Consider the following 20,620-nt stretch of genomic DNA (forward strand, 5'->3'; position numbering starts at 1 on the left):
AGAGGAAGGGAGAGGGAGGAAGAGAAACATCAATATGAGAGTGAGACATTGATTGGCTGCTTCCTGCATGCCCCCCCCCCCCCCCCCCCCCCGGAGATTGAGTCTGAAACCTGGGCATGTGCCCTAACTACCTAACTAGCTGGCAACCTTTTGGTGCATGGGACAATGCCCAGCCAACTGAGCCACACTGGCCACTGCGTGGCTATGTTTAATACAAGGCTGGTAAACAGTAAGCTCTGATAAATGGCAGGCTTTTTATAAATGATAAAGTTTAAAACTCGTTCTAGGTTTGTACCCAGTGTATTGTACGATTTCTGTATCTGTGAAGACAGCACCCTCCCCTTTTACTTCACTTATTCTTTCTCTCTGGCGAGGGACCTTAGTCTACCATGACTGTAAAAATATTTTTTTTTTCTTATTTCTACCTTGAAATCTGTGGGGCAACTATCTAATTGTCCTGACATACTTCCATACTAGGCTTCTGTTTGGTTCTAGCCTTTCCTTGAATTTCTCATTTTTATGATTCTAAGTTGCCATTTGTGATTGTCTTTACTCTTCTCTGGTCCAAAAACATGATTATGTAGCATAGCAGCTGACAGTGATGCTTCAGCCGTCCTCCTAGAAATCCTAGTTGTGTATCAGTACATTGCTCCAGAGGTGTGTCATCCCCACTGGCTGTTTCAGGAGTCCTCATAATTCCCACCACACAGATTTATTGGGAGTACCCTGTATTTCGAGAACTTCCTGGTTTTTGGTTTTTTTTGAAGTGGAATTAAGAAAAGCAAAGGAGTCCTGTGCTAATGTGCCTTACATAATGAGCTAGCTTTGCCTTTTCCAGCCAAGCATGAGGCCTGATACTTTTGAGCTCAGAGTTATATAGATCACTTAACTACATTTTGTTTTTGAATTCTTTTTTGAGAAGCAAATCTGTTGATTTGTTTTCATTATCGCTCCTCATTTCTGCTATTGACTATAGCATCTTTGAAAGTATTTTTCTCAGTCCAGATGACTTTTTTTTTCTGTAGCTTTTTCTCTCTCCAGTTAGTCAATAGATAAAGAAATCATGGGAGAGATTAATTTCTTCTACATTAGAATTTTTGGGGCAGTGGTGTGTGGGAGATAAAGAATTTCAAAAATTAAACTTTTTTTTCATATTTGTAGTGTGGTGCAAATACACAATTGCTTCATGTGTTTCAAGAAGATTTCATTATAGGATATAAACCACATAAGGAAGATTTGGAGAAAAAGGAAACAGAAGTATTTTTTCAGCCATCACAAGGTACTTTTTAAAAAGTCATGAATTTACTTACCTTAAAAAAAGAGGTCTCCAAAAAGTTTTTCAAGTATAGATCTTTATAACACAAGTAATCACTCTCATAATTTTACGCAAATATACCAGTTCTATCATAATTGCTTGTTTGTAGATTTAGAAGATATGCGGCTGAAATTACATATTGAAAGACAGTTTCATTGGCAACATAGACTTCTGTCAAGAAATGTTATTTATAGAATACTACTCAGCCATAAGAAAGAAGGATATTTTACCCTTTGCAACAGCATGGATGGACCTGGAGATTGTTATGCTAAATGAAATAAGCCAGTCAGAGAAAGACAAGTACCATATGATTTCACTCATATGTGGAATATAATGAACAAAATAAACTAACAAACAATATAGAAACAGACTCATAGATAGAGAACAGACTGACAGCTGTCAGAGGGGTGGGGGGCGTTGCAGGGCTGGGTGTAAAAGATGAAGGGATTAACAACACACACACAAACAAACTCATGGACACAGACAGCAGGACAGCAGTGGTGATTGCCAATGGAAGGTGGAATGGGGGAAGGAAAAAGAGGGCATGGGGGCATAAATGGTGATGGAAGGAGACTTGTGGTAGTGAATACACAATACAGTATACAGATGATGTATTGTAGAATTGAACACCTGAAACCTGTATAATTTTATTAACCTATGTCACCCCAATAAATTTAATAAGTAAAAAAAATGTTATTTATGAAATCTAGTTTATTTATTTTAAATATTAATTTTAATTGTTTAACTCTACAATTAATTTGTTCTGAATGGTAGTAAGTTCCCTGTGGCATCTTAAGCAAACCAATTAATTAGTATAAGTTCAAAATCCTATATAATAAAAGCCTAATATGCTAAGTGTCCGGTCATCTGTTCAACTAATCAAAGCATAATATGCTAATGATATGCTAAGGCCACTCAACCGCTCACTATGACATGCACTAACCACCAGGGGGCAGACAGTCGACCAGTTGCTATGATGTGCACTGACCACCAGGGGGTAGATGCTCCAACCAGTAGGTTAGCTTGCTGCTTGGATTTGGCTGATCGAGACTGGGCGAGATGGTCTGGACACACCCTGGAGTCCTCCTGTGGTCCCTCCGCAGCTGGCCAACCTCCTGTGTCTCTCCCCAGCCCAGATAGTTTAAAGGTGGGGTCTCTCGAAATCCAGGACCCATCGGGGGATGTTGGAGAGCCGGTTTCTGCCCAATCCTGTAGGCCAGGCCGAGAGACCTCACTGTTGCACGAATTTGTGCAATGGGCCTTTAGTATAATAATAAATTGCTACAAACTTATTGAATATAGAGTGTAAGATACTATGTTGTATGGTATGCTAGAAACTTCAGGTATGCTATGAATTAAAGGTACTGTCTTACAGTTTTCTCTTGAAGTATAACATTTCCTTTTTCTTTTTGTGAAAGTAGTTTTCCATAAGAACTATCAAGAACAAACCATATGATGTTTAGTTAGTTTATTTATTTATTTATTTAAATATATTTTTATTGATTTCAGAGAGGAAGGGAGAGGGAGAGAGAGATAGAAACATCAGTGATGGAGAGAACCATCGATCAGCCACCCTCTGCACGTCCCCTATCGGGGACCCAGCCCGTAACCTGGTCATGTGCCCTTGACTGGAATTGAACCTGGGACCCTTTAATCTGCAGGCTGATGCTCTATCCACTGAGCCAAACTGGCTAGGGCAAATTATTTATTTTTTAAATATATTTTTATTGGTTTCAGAGAGGGAAAGAGAAAGATAGGAACATCAGTGATGAGAGAAAAAATCATGATTGGCTGCCTCCTGTATGCCCCACACTGGGGATTGAGCCTGCAACCCAGGAATTGAACCATGACCTCCTGGTTCATAAGTCGATGCTTAACCACTGAGCCATGCCGGCCAGGCTATATAATGTTCAGTTTAAACTTGAGCTTAAAATATTCCCTTTAGAAGATATAACTTTGTAATTATAAAACTGCTATGTTCCATTTGAACATAGAACATATTAAATAGAACATTCTACTTGAAAGTAGGAAAAACATATTCTAGTTTAATAATTTATTTTATTTGATAAATACTTTTTAGTTTACAGAATATCCAGATACTTTTTCTAGTTTGGTTATGGATTGTAAGTATCTAGATGGACATATTTAATTTCCTTGTAAAGCTTTTGTCACAGAATTATGTATAGACATTTAAGGAAAGTATAATAAATTCATGCAGATAATTTTCTTTCATTTTGTGGAAAATCAGAATGAGTTCTCTATGAGGTTTATCTCAATTATCTTTTCATCCCTCAGACTAGTAATTTTTTGCCTTCATGTATCTTTCTTCATATTCCAAAACTTTTCTTCTTTATAACTTATGTCATTGTCATGTTCAGTTTTTGTTTTTTACTATCATTAAAGAATTACAGTACTACTTTATAGATTTAAAATTTGCTTTTTCTTAGCATTTATCTTGCTATTTCTAACAGTAAACACATACCAACCTACTAGAAAACAATGCTTATATAAAGTTGGTATTTTTATTTATAGTATTTTTAATTGAAAGACTTACATTTAAAAATATATTTTATTTTCACTTTTGTTATTTCTTTGTCAATACAAAATCTGGCCAAAAGATTTTCCTAATTTTTTTCTTGATTTTCTTTTAATTTTTATGCAGAGTTTCTCCAATATTTTTTTCTGATTTTTTAGCTATTTTCTTAAAAGACTTGATATGAATAAAATGATGTGTAATTATGTATAAAATTACAGTAATTATTTTTAAAAATGCCACTTATAAGCAAAAATGGAGTGTATAGTTGAGTTAATCTCCCTATACCCATAACTTAGATTAAAGATTTTAAGATTTTGTCACACTTACTTTACCCTATTTTCCTTTTGTTCTGAAATATTTTAAAGGAAATCCAGCCATCATGTTGGTTTACTCCTCTGTACATGTTTGCTATTAGTATACTAACAACAAAATTCCTCAGAATTATCTAATAATTAGTCCATATTGACTCCATTTAATAGTTTTAAATATGTTGGGGATTTTTATTTTTTGGATCTATATCCAAACAAAGTTCACACTTTGTGTTTCATTGTTAATTAAGAGTGATCCCCCGTTATGCTCTCATTATGCCACTGAGTTGTTTTAGAGAGAGTTATTTTATAGAAATTTCTCTGACTAGTGACTTGTGATGTCATTTAAACTTTTTCTTGAAAAGTGCAAATTAGCTTTATAGACTTTATTAGATACAGATTGTCAACTTCTTAGGCAATTCTGTGTATTTCTGTATCACACCAGAAATAACATGTTAGAATGTCTCATTTTTAGTGATGCTAAGAGTCAGATGCTTCAGGTAGTGGCTCCAATGTAAAGATTGCAGCAATGTTTTTATATCATGGTTTCTTCCATTGTAATGTTGCTTTTGAATCAATTATTTCGTGAAGAATTACAAATTTATGATTTTCTCATTCTGTTGGTTCTCCTTTATTAGCTGGAAAGCATTTTTAAAGAAAACCTTGCCCTTAAGAACTGGGGCTATTAGGCTGCTTTGGAACAGAGTTATTTTTAGGAAAGGTAGGGTAAGTGCTTAGTTCTTTCCCATTGACCGTCTCAGAGGAAGTAGTGTGTGCCCACCTTAGCACCAGGAGTTACTGAGGAATTGTTGTTGGTGTTTGGCTTTCTTTTTCTTTTTGGTATCATATGAACCTATTAAGAAAAAACACACATCCCTCTATTGAAGGATAATATCCTATATAATAAAATGCAGATTGTCCCCTTGGGAGTTTGCTCGCTATGACTGGTCCGTGCACTGACCACCAGGGGGTGGCGCGGAATGAAGGAAGGCCCTGATTGGCCCTGATCACCGGCCAGGCCTAGGGACCCTACCTGTGAACGGAGTTTCGTACACTGGGCCTCGAGTATATACAGAAAAGTACTCACATTACTCATGGATATTTATGTTCTTAGCATATTTCAATCAGTTTGCAGACATTATCCTTTTTAGTGTTCACATCACCTGATATTAAGCTAGTGAGGAGCCCTTCAAGTTGGTCCTCTGAGTCCTTTTGACACAACCTCATGAGTCTTGATAGTTGACTTTCTTTCTGGCACAACTAGATGTTCCAGGTTCATCTTGTCACTGTCCTTTACAAGAATGGAGTCATTTCTCCAAACTATTTCTTTTAATGGGGAATGGGCTTTAGAGACCACAGTCTGGGCCCAGGAACTGCCTATTCCCCCTGAGTTGTCATAGATTTTTATTTTTTAAGGAAAGGGTTTGTTGTCCTGTGTATAGACCTCATTTCTATATATGAAGAGTACAATTTACATTTATGAATAACAGGGAAAATTATACCCCTAAATAATGTCTTTTCATAAAAAATACATAAAATTTCTAAAAAGTCTCTTCTGTATCACTACCACAACCTTTCCCCTCATGCCTTTTAAAAAATGCTCTTTTCATATAGGAAATATAAGATAAATGCTTCTTTTTAAGTTAAAAGTAAATTCTTTTTTTTAAATATATTTTTTATTGATTTTTTACAGAGAGGAAGGGAGAGAGATAGAGAGTTAGAAACATCGATGAGAGAGAACCATCGATCAGCTGCCTCCTGCACATCTCCTACTGGGGATGTGCCCGCAACCCAGGTACATGCCCTTGACCGGAATCGAACCTGGGACCTTTCAATCCGCAGGCCGACGCTCTATCCACTGAGCCAAACCAGTTTCGGCTTAAGTTAAAAGTAAATTCTTAATATATTTTTTTTAAATTTACATTCTTTGTTGTTTGAAGTATTACATATGTCTCCCTTCCCCCCCCCCATTGACCTCTCCCCAGCTGTATTCCCCCCTCCCCAGAATATGCCCTCCCCTCGATCTGTGCCTATTGGTTATGCTCATATGCATTCATACAAGTCGTTTGATTGACCTCTTACTCCACCCTCCACCCCTGCCTTCCCTCTGAGGTTGGACGGTATGTTCGATGCTTCTTTGTCTCTGGATCTATTTTTGTTCATCAGTTTATGTTGGTCATTATATTCCACAAATAAGTGAGATCGTGTGATATTTATCTTTCTCTGACTGGTTTATTTCGCTTAGCATAATGCTCTCCAGTTCCATCCATGCTGTTGCAAAATAGGTTCCTTCTTTTTTTACAGCAGCATAGTTTTCCATTGTGTAGATGTACCACAGTTTTTTAATCCACTCATCTGCTGATGGGCACTTAGGCTGTTCCCAAATCTTAGCTATGGTGAATTGTGCTGCTATGAACATAGGGGTGCATATATCCTTTCTGATTGGTGTTTCTGAGTTTTTGGGATATAATCCTAGAAGTGGGATTACTGGGTCAAATGGGAGTTCCATTTTTAACTTTTTGAGGAAACTCCATACTATTTTCCACAGTGGCTGCACCAGTCTGCATTCCCACCAACAGTGCATGAGTGTTCCTTTTTCTCTGCATCCTCACCAGCACTTGTCATTTGTTCATTTGTTGATGATAGCCATTCTGACAAGTGTGAGATGGTACCTCATTGTCATTTTGATTTGCATCTCTTGGACGATTAGTGACTTTGAGCATGTTTTCATATGTCTCTTGGCCTTCTGTATGCCCTCTTTCAAAAAGTGTCTATTTAGGTCTTTTGCCCATTTTTTGATTCAATTGTTTATTTTCCTTTTGTTAAGTTGTATGAGTTCCTATAAAATTTGGATATTAAACCCTTATCGGATAAAACATGCAGTGGGCTTTCTTGTTTTGTTGATGTTTTCTTTTGCTGGGCAGAAGCTTTTTATTTTGATGTAGTCCCATTTGTTTTTTTTCTCCTTAGTTCGTTCCCATTGTCCTAGGAGCTGTAGTGGTAAAGCTATTGCTACAACATATGTCTTATATTTGCTGCCTATGAATTCTTCTAAGATTTTTATGGTTTCCTGTCATAACGTTTAAGTCGTTTATCTGTTTTGAGTTTATTTTTGTGTATGGTGTAAGTTGGTGGTCTAGTTTCATTTTTTTTGCATGTATCTGCCCAATTTTCCCAACACCAGATAAATGCTTATTTCATTTTTTCCTTTTAATTGACAATTTTTCAAATAAGGAGTTAGTGCCATAGATACTTTGAGGGGTGTCCAGTGAGACTGGGTTTGGCTTTTGTACTCTCCCTTCCTCTCTTCCTGCCTTTCTCTTCCTTTCTCTCCTCCTTCCATTTCTTCTTATTTGTCTTTTCCTGTGTGCCCTCTCTTTCTCTTTTAGTATTTTTATAAATTAATGTTTTTTAAATAGTATATAGTCAATGTGTTTTAATAAATGGTATTTATTTATTGTCTAATGCTTATATTGTCCCATCTTTGACTAGTAGGTGTCCCTTTGTGTTGGCTTTTGTGTACTGTTGATGCCTCATTAGTCTTTGTTAGCTACCTAACTTTTGGTACAAAAATTATATAAAATTACTTCCAAATGTCTATTCTTCCTTCTCCCTCCCAACTTCTATGTATATAAGAGATGTTTTTAAAAAGTGTCTTTTCTTTTTACCCTGTATAAACATATTAACTTAAGTATCCTTTTTCTTTGAACAATAGGGTATCGCCCACCACCCTTTTCAGAAAAGTTCTTTCTAGTGGTCATTGAAAAGGACAGCAATAATTACTCTATTCTCCATATGTGGCACCTTCATCTTAAATCTGTACAGCCATGTTTAGGTAAGTAGTTATATTATAATTTTTATGTAGAGATATGAAATTTTATTTTATTGAGTATGCTTTAGATTACTTAGTTCTTTAAAGTGAAAATCAAACTGTAAATTGAGTTGGTGAATCGAAGTATATAGTATATGTGCCAGACTTTTCATTACATCATAAATCATTAATGAAACCAGTGATCTAAAAACATTATGGATACATTAGACATTAAAAAAAACCCCAAAGCTTGACTGACTTATTTTTCCCATCAATACTTAATGTTTATTATGACTATGTGTCTTTAAGCCAATTTTCTATAGAATTAATGTTGTACTTTTCTGTTGATTAATACATAATGCCTTCTGATACAGTGTACATTAGCTTAGTATCACTAAGAGAAGTAGATTTGCTATTTAGAAAAATATGGTGGAACATCTGAACCGTAGCTCATAAGTAGCACTGTTTTGGTAGCACATTAGGAAATGCACTATTGGTAAAAAATTATTTCAGCCATGCTTTTGCTACGTACATTTATAGTAATTTTTTAAAGCAAAATAGAAAATCTATAGTATGAAGCAAAGGAATTGAGCAAAGACCTTTCTTTCTAAAACAAGCTTACTTTCTGAGAGAGAATTCTTAAAGTGAAGAACTATAAGATAGCCATATCAAACTGAATCTCCTTTAAACTACTTAACTCAAAATATTTATTAAAATATTTTATTCTTTCTTATAATTATATAATTAACTGATATTAAACACATTAAATATTTATTACAGTGAACTAGTTGTAAATATACATATAAGTGTGTGTGTATATATATATATGTATATATATGTACACACATACTTATATGTATATTTACAACTAGTGTATATATATATACATATATATGTATATATATATACACACATACATATATATTTTTTTCTTTCTCTTTGTAATCTAGATTATCACATAATTGTGTAAGTAGCACTTCTAACTGGGCCATGAACTGGCATTAGAAAAGCCAAATGATTTGATAGAACCTTTTACCTGTAGCTAGTAAAGTCTAATCTTCTTGAGCCAGCAGGAATCCAAAACTTATTTCAAAGCCTTTGGAGTTTTAATACTTGGCATTACATGTTGTTAAGAGTAGAGGAATCTAAAACCATCTCATCAGGAAGAGAATTTTTAACTCACTAGAGAATATAGTATTTTATGGAGTTGGGCACAGAGCCAGGAGTGGTTCTAAAGAGATTAATAGAGGTGGTAACAGATCCCTGTGGTAGGACAGGAATCACGTGACACCTTCCGTTCTCATTGCTTATGAGTGAAGTGTCCCACTGCTGTTCTCCGAAGGCCAGGTCTCGTGTAGAGTTGCTTGTTTACCCTGTTTGTGACAATAGCATGTGAATACAACAGTAAGATTGCAGTGGAGTCTAATAAATATGTTCTTTTCCACTCGGACAGAAAGCACCTGTTATTCAGTTCTAATATTCACAGCTGCTTTAACGTAGTGTATATTGCCATTCATAGCTACTGCTTGAGTTTATCAGTGTGTTGAAAATCCTGGCAGAGTTTGAAATGATAGGCTTAAATTTAGATGTGGAAGGAACATGCTGAGTAACTTCTAGGTGTCAGGTACTGAGATAGGTGCATTATATATGAGATAGGTACTATCCCACTTTACCAATGGATTAATATTAAATAACTTGACCAAGTCCCACATGTCACAAAAATTGTTTTCAAAATCAGGTTTCTGGCTCTAAAGCCTTTGAATCTTATTTTCTTTCTTAGCATGATATACATGAAAACTGCCCATTTTGTAGGAAGGGAAGAGGGCAGTTTCCCTGTTTTGCAGATGAGAAAATAGCCAGAGGCAGTGGAGTGTGTTACCTGAGGAAACACATCTAGTTAGTGATGGAGCTGCTGGATAACTCGATAAGTTTGTAGTCTTACTCCATTTTACAAAAATTGTTTTTATATTTCTTCTTGAGTGGTCTGCCATTATAAAATAGAGTGACATATTTGACTTCCACCAACAGGGATTGATTATCTCTTGGTGTTCTGGTGCTTCTTTAGATGTACAAAGCAATAAGACATCATCCTTGCCATTGATGAATTCATAGTTGAATGGGGGAGATAGACACATAACCAAATAAACATAATGCTAAATATCCCTCACATGTAGCAGAGCACAGGTAACTGAATCTGCTTAGAGATTTACACTTCACTCCAATGTGTAGTGAAACTCTTTGGAAGAAGATCAAGGTCAGTGTGCCTTACAAAGCCAGTCAACTTATACTATCTTAAATTTAATAGGAACTTTTATTTTTTGTATTTGTTCTTGAAATCATTCTTTTGTTTCAGCATGTAATATTTAAGAGGCTCGTATTTTAGTATCTTCTTTGCCACAGCTAATTATATGACCTTAGGAAAATCATTAAGTTCTCCAGGTTTAAATTTCTTTACCTATTAAGTGAGGTGGTACCTTATTATTTCTCAAATTTTGATTCATGGCTCATCTGTTTCAGCAACACCTGGGCTTATTAATGCAGATTTCTGGGATCTACCCCAAAATAACCGTATCAGTGTCTCTATGGTTAGGCCCAGGGAACTTGATGTTAACAAGTTCTCCAAGGTTTTTGTATGTCTTAAAGGTTGAGAACATTGAACTAGATAGCTTTTACATGTTGTGATTCTTCCGTGACAGTCTCCCTGTGATGGATATGCTAAGAAAGAGTAAAAGGGCAAAAAAAAAGTGTGTGTGTGTGTTTTTTTTTTTTAAATTATCAAGGTAACTGAGCAAAGTCTGAAAAATAATCTTGTTTTCAAAGTACTTTTAAAAATATATATATATATTTTATTGATTTTTTTTACAGAGAGGAAGGGAGAGGAATAGAGAGTTAGAAACATCGATGAGAGAGAAACACTGATCAGCTGCCTCCTGCACACTCCCTACTGGGGTTGTGCCCGCAACCAAGTACATACTCTTGACCGGAATCGAACCTGGGACCTTTAAGTCTGCAGGCCGACACTCTTTCCACTGAGCCAAACCGGTTAGGGCTCAAAGTACTTTTAAGGAACCATGTTTCTTAAGTAAAATTTATTCTACTTACATGTGTATAGTAATGATAATAATATAGTTAATAATTTTTTAATTTATTTAAAGCTAAAGCTTCAGAAGGTGTTTCATCAGAGAGTCTACTTTCAGTCCCTGGACAGAAGAATGTAGACTCTTCTCCAGAAGCCTCACCCAGTATAAGCCCCATGCCACATTCTTCATCAATTGCCAATCTTCAAACTGCCAGTAAACTTATTCTGAGTTCTAGACTGGTATACAGCCAACCTCTTGATCTCCCAGAAGGAGTTGAAGTAATAAGAGCAACCCCTTCAGCAGGTAAGGTAACTTTAAGACCAAGTAGTTGTAGCTCAGAGTGATCTTCCATTGCTAAAATGCCTGAACTCCTCCGAAATTGACACTGAAATAAAGATTTATTTTCTAGTAATGGTACATCTGTTTGGAAACATTCTTTATAAGTAATAATCTGTGATAAATGTAATCACTGTGGCAGAGAAGGTGTGCCCAGAGAGGGGCGCCCCACCCAGACGTGGGAGTTGGGCACTGTGCCCGCTCCCCCCCCCCCCAATGGTCACCACCCCCTCCCGCATGCAGCCCCACGTTTCCTTCCCTCTTCCATTCCTGCATCATATTCTTGTTCCCGTTCTGTATTTCTGTTTCTCCTCTCAGCCTGTCTGCATGCAGGCCTGCCTTCCTCTCCCTCTCCTTTCTTATCCCTTCATATCGTATCCTATCCTACCCAGGCCTTGCAGCTGCCTGAGCAGAGGGCTGGACGCAGCCTGCTGATCCAGTCATGATGTGATGCTGTAACAGACAATTTGCACATTCCTCTATTATATATATAGATTACATTTCAACTATAGGATGATAGATGGGCAGTGTTAGACTTTCGCAGCCAGAAATAAATATGAGGGTCTGGTTTAGTGTTAAGAGAGCATGAATTAAATCTGGTAAAAAGAGTGAGATTTAGCGGTCTGTTTAGCTATCTGAAAACATTTTGATGGTAGGAACAGGTCTAGGGTCTAGATTATTTCTGTGCCGATTAGGGACATTAAAAGGGCAAATTGTAAAAATTACTTAAGCACCTATGAAGAAAGTGATAAAAGATAAGAGAAAGAAAGTCCAGTGAGGCAGGTTGTGGCAAAAGAATATAAAATTCAGCAGATAATAGATTTATTTATTAAAGATTGAACTGAATTTTTAATAAAATATTTGCCTTATTTAAGCTTAATGACCTAAAAATAAATTAAGTGATTATTTATTGCATTTATTTATTTATTTTGATTTTACCAATGAGCTGTTCAATACTTTGATATCTTTGGCCAATGGACAGTTAGTGTCACACACTAGTTAGGGGGTGGGGAACTCCAGAGTTATTTTGAAGAAGTCATAGAGACTTTGGATTGATCACATTCCAGAATTTGATTATGAGCATATTATTTTGTGGTTCTATTATTATAACAGTATACTTTTTCTTTTTTAAGGCCATCTGAGTTCTTCATCAATTTATCCAGTGTGCCTTGCACCTTACTTAGTGGTTACTGCTTGTTCTGACAACCAAGTACGCTTCTGGAAATGTAGTATGGAAACCAACGTACAATGTAAAAGTGACGAGAAGGAAACCTACCACTGGAGGAGATGGCCCTTGATGAATGATGAAGGAGAAGATAATAGCAGTACAGTGAGCATTGTGGGAAGACCAGTTGCTGTTAGTTGTTCATACACAGGTCGCCTTGCAGTGGCTTACAAACAGCCTATCCAACACAATGGTTTTGTTTCCAAAGAATTTTCCATGCATGTTTGCATATTTGAATGTGAATCTACGGGAGGATCAGAATGGGCTTTAGAACAAACAATTCATCTTGATGACTTGGTCAGGGTTGGGAGTGTAATTGATTCAAGAATCAGTGTTGACAGTAATCTGTTTGTATACAGCAAATCAGACGCCCTTTTGAACAAGGATAGGTATCTTATTCCGAATATCAAGCATTTAGTACATTTGGATTGGGTATCAAAAGAAGATGGCTCCCACATTCTCACTGTTGGGGTTGGTGCTAATATCTTCATGTATGGGCGGCTTTCAGGAATTGTGACTGAACAGACCAACTGTAAGGATGGAGTAGCTGTCATTACTTTACCACTAGGGGGTAGCATCAAGCAAGGAGTTAGGTCAAGATGGGTTCTTCTTAGATCTATAGACTTAGTGTCTTCCGTTGATGGTACACCTTCACTGCCTGTCTCTCTCTCTTGGGTAAGAGATGGAATATTGGTGGTAGGGATGGATTGTGAAATGCAGGTATATGCACAGTGGAAGCATGCTGTCAAGTTTGGAGACACTGAAGCTGATAGTCCTGATGCAGAAGAGACCGCAATACAAGATCATTCTGCCTTTAAATCTAACATGTTATCAAGAAAAAGTATTGCTGAAGGAGCTGCTGTTACTGATGATGTTTTTTGTTCACCAGCTGCAGTGCAAGATGGTGGCCTATTTGAAGCTGCACATGTACTCTCCCCTACTCTCCCACAATATCATCCAACTCAACTGTTAGAATTGATGGATTTAGGGAAAGTTCGCAGGGCTAAAGCTATTCTCTCTCATTTAGTAAAATGTATTGCAGGTGAAGTTGCAATAGTTAGAGATGCTGATGCTGGAGAAGGAAATAAGCGACATTTTTCTCGAACCATTAGTGTAAGTGGCAGTACAGCAAAGGATGCAGTCACCATAGGAAAAGATGGTACTCGAGATTATACTGAGATAGATTCTATTCCTCCACTACCATTATATGCATTACTTGCTGCAGATCAAGATACAACCTACAGAATTTCAGAAGAAAGTACAAAAATACCACAGAGCTATGAAGATCATACCAAAAGTCAACCAGAGGATCAGTATTCACAGCTGTTCCAAATACAGGATCTAATAATAGATGATATTGATTTAGAGCCAGAAAAGAGAGAAAAAAAATCAAAAGTAATAAATCTTTCTCAATATGGACCAGCTTATTTTGGCCAAGAACATGCTAGGGTACTTTCAAGTCATCTTATGCACTCAAGTCTGCCAGGCCTTACCCGTTTGGAGCAGATGTTCCTTGTAGCTTTGGCTGATACAGTGGCTACCACCAGTACTGAGCTTGATGAAAACAGAGATAAGAGTTACTCAGGTAAATATTCTTACTAAAAATTTATAAAGTTATCATTAATAGAACTATTTGTGTTATCTAAGTAGTGACTCACATATTAAATTGCAGTCTTTCTTTTAATCTTGCAGGGAAAAGACCTCTTTAATAGACAATTACTGTTACATAACATGATTAGTTGTGAAAGAAAAGACAATTGAGATGGGCCATGACTTATGGTTATGACTTCATGGATTCATGATATCTATGTGCATTCCTGTATGAGTTTGACACTGAAACCTTTGTGTGATTTTGGATATAGTCTTTTGCTTTTTCAGATTGATTTCTATGATTTGTATATTTATTTACCTACTTTTAGTCATAATAATTTGTTAATTTTACTATTGAGCCATGAGGCTTATAGGCACTGGCTCAATTTGTTCATTTTACCATTTCTAGGTATAAATAATTTTTACAGTTACCTACTTTTCTCCACAAAGTCTTTTCATAAGGAGGTTTTTACACATCTTAATATAATGTGTGTCTTGCTTAATTAATTCTGTAACCAGAAGAGTTTTGGCTGCCTCTTGAAACTAGATTCTGTTCTCTTTTATGCAGATAGTTGAAGGTAATGGTTTTGATTGTAAATGATAGCATTAGCAAAGGACACCAAAAATGGTCGATCAATTATTCAATAAAATTGTGGAGGAGTGAACAGTTACTATGTGCCAGGCATTTTATGTACTTGATCATATTTATTTAGCATAATAGTCTCCTAATAGGTAGCTATTACTATATTTAATTTTATAGATGAAGACACTGATCCTTAGGGAAATTAAGTGACTTATCGAAGATTCCACAGGTAGTAAGTGACAGAACTGGGGTTGGTATGTGGTTCGTTGCCTTCAAGTCTGTGCTCTTAACTATTTCACAAGATTTCTAAATTTGAGGAAAAAGGACTGTTCCTCAAAGCCACCAAATTATATATATTTGTAGAGGTTTATACCCTTATAATATATCCCAAAGTTTTCACCTATGTAGATTAAAATAACTAGAGACCTTTGACGGTTTTGCCTTGTGACCTATTTTCCGACCATGCTAATTTAGAAAATTCTAATAATTATGAGTTTGTGTACAACAGAGCAACATTTTTTCTAGACTAGCCTTAAGCCTTTATGTATAATTTAATATATATTAGAGTTTTTACTCTGAGACATTAAGAAAATAGGCCTATGCCACAATCCATGAAAAGTAGTTTAAACTTCATGATTCAAAACTATATCATTGGCTAGGCAATATAAAATGGCTCATCCTGATCACAGTGAACTTTCTTAAGGTAGAGAAGGCAGGAATTAATGTCTCCATTTCACAGGTGGGAAACTGAAGCTCACAGATTAAATAAGTTGCATATCTCAGTAAATGGATTATAAGTAAATGAATTCTTCCATTTGTTCAGATGAGACAACTTAGAGGCATTCTTGACTCTGCTTTCTCTCACTGGCAAATGCTATCAGTTCCTCTGCTCAGCACACACCAGTGGCTGCCTACCTCACTTTAGAATAAAAGCCAGATCCGTACAGTGGTCTACAAGGCCCTCTGTGATCTGTGCTTACTTCCGTGCTCCTACATTGGCCTCCTTGCTGTCCCACAGACACACTCAGCACATTGCTGTCTCACTGTCTTTGCCCATATTGTTTCCATTGAGTAAAATCCTCTTCTTTCAGATTTATGTGTGTTTTCATTCCCTTACCTCCTCAGATTTCTGCTGAAATGTCATCTTACTGGTGTTCTTTCCTGGTCAGACTATATAAAATAGAACTCACTCCAGTATTCCCATTTTCTCAGTCCTGCTTTATTTCTCTCCCTGGCAGTAATTTCTGCTAGACACATTATTTGTTTGTTATCTCTGTCTCCTAAAATATAAGCGCCATGAGAATCAGCACTTTGCCTTATTCAGTGCCAAATCTCCAGTACCTAAACCATTCTTTGCATGTAGTAGATGCTTAGTTTGTTGAATAAATGAATGGATGAATGAATATAGCTAATGGGAAGTAGAGCGGGAACTTGAACTTTGACAATTTGATTCAAACTCTGAGTACTTCCTAAGTGGCAGTCACTGTGCTGTTAATACTTTTGCATTGCATTTTTCTAATAGTCGTTATTGTTTTGATTAAACTTATTACACTTGTGTACTTTTGTAAAACTTTTAACTAAAGAGTAAATTTCTGGAATTAAGGTTATGATCAACCTTCACTTTGTAACACTATCCCGGGGAATCAACAAACATTTTTTAAGATTTTAAAATTGATTTTTTGAGACAGAAAAAGAGATAAAAATTGATGTGAAAGTGAAGCAAGGATCGGCTGCCTCCTGCAAGCCCCCCTATTAGGGATGGATCTTGCAACTGAGGCATGTGGTCTGACTGGGAATTGAACCAGCAACCTTTTAGTGCACAGGACAATGCCGAACCAACTGAGCCACACTGGCCAGAGCTGTAAAGATATCTACACTAATAAAAGAGAAACATGGTAATTGGCGTACGACCGCTACCCTTTTCATTGGCTAATCAGCGAGATATGCAAATTAACTGTCAGCCAAGATGGCGGCCGGCAGCCAGGCAGCTTGAAACTAACATGAGGCTTGGTTGCCTCAGTGACGGAGGATCGTTGGGTTCCGTTGGGTTCCCCGCCTGCGGCTGCAGGCCTCTGAGTGGGCAGTTTAAGAAACATTGTAACAAATACTACTGGACTTCAGCCAGCAGATTCGCAACATTGTAAGCAAAGGCCAGAAACCTACTTTCAGCCGGAGGCCTAAGAATTGGAGCCAAGCCTCAAGGTAAAGCTGGCCCAGAATAAAAAAAAAAGAAAAAGAAAAAAAGGAGCGGTTGGGAACTTCAGTCACTCCCAGCCTGAAAACAGCCCTCAGCCCCTCACCCAGACTGGCCAGGCACCCCAGTGGGGACCCCCACCCTGATCCAGGACAACCTTCAGGGCAAACCAGCCAGCCCCACCCATGCACCAGGCCTCTACCCTATATAGTAAAAGGGTAATATGCCTCCCAGCACCAGGATCAGCGTGACAGGGGGCAGCGCCCAAACCCCCTGATCGCCCTGCGGCTCCGTGTGTGACGGGGGGCGGTGCCCCAACTCCCCAATCGGCCCTGCTCTCAGCCCGACCAGGGGCTGCACCTAGGGATTGGGCCTGCCCTCTGCCACCCGGGAGCAGGCCTAAGCCAGCAGGTCGTTATCTCCCGAGGGGTCCCAGACTGCGAGAGGGCACAGGCCGGGCTGAGGGACCCCCCTCCCCCCCGGAGTGCACAAATTTTTGTGCACCGGGTCTCTAGTTTTTTATAAAGATATCAAAGTATTCATGAAGGAATACACTCAAAATTATCTTATATATTTTGTGTAAATTATCACTAACTAAATTTATTATTTACTTTGTAACTTTTGATTGGTTTGTGACCTGTTGTATTCCTTTTTTTCTTAAACATATTTTCTGTTTACTTTATAGGAGGAGATACATTAGATGAGTGTGGTTTGAGATACCTATTAGCTATGCGCTTGCACACATGCCTTTTGACATCACTGCCTCCTTTATACCGAGTACAGCTTCTTCATCAAGGTATTTAACTGCTTGTTTGAACCTTTGCACAACTTTTATTCAGTATAGAAGTGGTTGGTGTGGTGTATTCATACTTGTGTATAAACATTAGGTAAATGATATGCAAACCTAGACTTAATACCTTCCTGTCACATAGCACCCACTTACCATTTTTCTGTGTATCTTTCAGTTCTGTTCCATGACTTTTGTTCATATATTTTAGTTTCTTAGGCTTTACTCAATAAAGGTGTAGTAAGTAGCTTAGCAGTAAACCTGACATTGTATCCCAATGTGGTCCTGAATTTCTTTGACATCTGTTGTCTTTTCTTTAAAAATTCTATAAATTTTGCCCTACATGTTATTATGTATGTTTATTTTAATAAAAGTTATTTATTCACAAGTAAAGATGATATTTCAGGAATATTTCCAAATAGTAATCCAGTATACATCCAGCATACTGCCCCACATGCTACTTGGAAACACAGGATTTATATCAATTCTCTTATAGATTAAAAAATTGAAACTAGAGTTCAAAGTGACCTGCCCAAAATATAGAGCTATTCATTAATGGAGTTGGAATTAATGATTATTTACTCATGTTAGTTTTCTAGTGGTGGTATTACTGAACCCAGGGCTTGAAAATTCTTAACTCTTAGTCTGAAAGACTGTGCTAATTTACACTATTGAAAGCAATGTTTGATGATGCCAAAACATAACCCATTGCCAATACTTTATTATCATTTTAAACAATTTATGCCTTTCAGATAGGTTTTAAAAAATGTCTTGATGTTCTTTTAATTTTAGTTTAAAATGGTAATCAGATGGTACTGAATCACTTAATGGCAATTGTGTGCATTGGTTAGGGAAATTTAAAATACCTTAAATTTCTAAAACTTTGTCAAATTTCATTTTTCCTTTAATACAGTTAAAACTGGAGATGAGAAGGGACTGGTGTTGTAGGTGATGGTCCTGGGAACAGTTTTCAGGGAAAAAGATAAGTGGCCAGTATTTCAATAGAAAAGTTAAGAGGAACAGAGATAAACTGCAAGGAATAGCCTGCCATTGCTAGGCAAATAAAAATGAGTGCCAGTGTCCTGGCTGGGTCGCTCAGTTGGTTAGAGTCTCGTCCTGATATGCCAAAGTTGCAGGTTTGACCTCCTGGTCAGGGCACATATAAGAGATAACCAATTAAAAAAAACAAAAAACGGCCGTTGGTGCCTCTGCTCTTTCTTTTTAATACCTTTTTTCACCTCTAATAGTTAGGATTCCAAATACATTCACTGCTTTCAATCTTGCTCTCTGAGTTTAATTCCCTCAGCATGCCTCTGCATTTTCAAAAATTTCATTAATCAAATTTCATTTAAGGGTATAGAATATAATATATTGTGTATTATTCTTTTATATTAGACATTTTATATCAGCAAAGTATGCTTTTGCATTGCTATCTAATAGCATTTTCTAAAGCAAAGTGTCAGTTATTTGATGTAGTAATTATCTCTTAAATTCAACGAAGATTTAAATAGTGAGGAAATTAATCTGTCTTTTAGGTTCTGAAAAATTACAAATTGATGTGATTTAATTTTGTCCACCTTCCCCCCCTCTAAATTTGTAGTGGCAGTCAAAGCTTACTGCATTGACTTTGTGATATAATTTTAAAACAGTTGTATATATATACTAGCAATGGAAAATTTAAAAGACATGATTATTGTTCAAAATGGTCATATTAAGCCCTGGCCAGTTTGGCACTGCGGATAGAGCATCAGCCTGCAGACTGAAGGGTCCTGGGTTCGATTCTGGCCAAGGGCACAGCCTGGGTTGTGGGATCAATCCCCGGTAGGGAACATGCGAAAGCCAATCAATGATTCTCATCATTGATGTTTCAATCTCTCCCTCTCCCTTCCTCTCTGAAATCAATAAAAAATATATATATATTAAAAAAAAAGACAGACAAAATGGTCATATTAGTTTTTTCCTTTTATGCTTTCTAAAGGAATTATTTTAAAGCAGTAATTATTAGATAAGCTTTAAGCTACATGTAAGATTTCTATAGTACATAGTTGTTAGTGAAAAAACTTATATGTAGTAATTTTGATAGCCTTATAGCATTGAGAGGCCTGTGTTGTAATGTGACTATCATTGATTGACCCCGGATATTTCTGTTTACAAAATGGGTTCACATAGATGGCTACTTTGGCCAATCTGGCTTCTTTCCTAGACTTTTCAGGGTTCTCCCCAGCATTCTCACTACCTGTTAATCATGTAGGGTCCACTCTCCTCATGTTTCCTCTTCACCTGCTCTAAGTGGAGTAGTAAAGTGTTATCAGTAAACTATTGATAAACTCATTTGTACTTCCAAGTCTGATGGTGTCAGTAAGCCAATTTTGTTATCTAGATCCCTGTCAGCCTTCTACCAGAGCAAAAAAGAATTTGCCATATCCCATCAATATTAGGCAGCTTTCAACTACTTTCAACTAAAGTGTTAAATACAGAGGAATGTACCTCCTGACTTTTAGTCCCTGGAACTTGCATGAAATTTAGAGCTTCCTTTAACGTGATATTTAGCTCTTTGGCCAGATAGATGAATGGGGCAGTTTACAGTATTCAGTACTAAAGGATATGGTCTGCAAGCAAGAGGAACCGTGAAACACCAACCCAAGCAAATGGGCCAAGATGCTTTGACTCCACCAAAGCTTTCACTGTTGATAAGTTTGGTGTGTGTACATATGAATGGCTTGATATTCAGATATCTTTCTTTCCAATGAATAAGTTTTAGTGTCTGTATTTTTTTTCTTTTGCAATTTTTTTTTCTTAATTGATTAAAGTATTACATATGTGTCCTTGTCCCCCCAACTTCCCCCCATTCCCCC

General features: G+C 36.9%; 1 protein-coding gene across 1 annotated transcript in view; it reads left to right on the forward strand.

Annotated features, from left to right (window-relative positions):
- The window catches only part of DMXL2 (Dmx like 2), a 155,397-nt gene that overhangs the window by 85,272 nt on the left and 49,505 nt on the right, over positions 1–20,620 (forward strand). The window contains exons 15-19 of the mRNA XM_081109000.1: positions 1,162–1,279; positions 7,875–7,994; positions 11,126–11,353; positions 12,520–14,196; positions 17,664–17,774. Coding sequence (XP_080965126.1) covers positions 1,162–1,279; positions 7,875–7,994; positions 11,126–11,353; positions 12,520–14,196; positions 17,664–17,774 — 2,254 coding nt within the window. The remainder of the gene's footprint in view (positions 1–1,161; positions 1,280–7,874; positions 7,995–11,125; positions 11,354–12,519; positions 14,197–17,663; positions 17,775–20,620) is intronic.

This window comes from Myotis nattereri (assembly GCF_964212035.1).
Source record: "Myotis nattereri genome assembly, chromosome: 1".
NCBI lineage: Eukaryota > Metazoa > Chordata > Mammalia > Chiroptera > Vespertilionidae > Myotis > Myotis nattereri.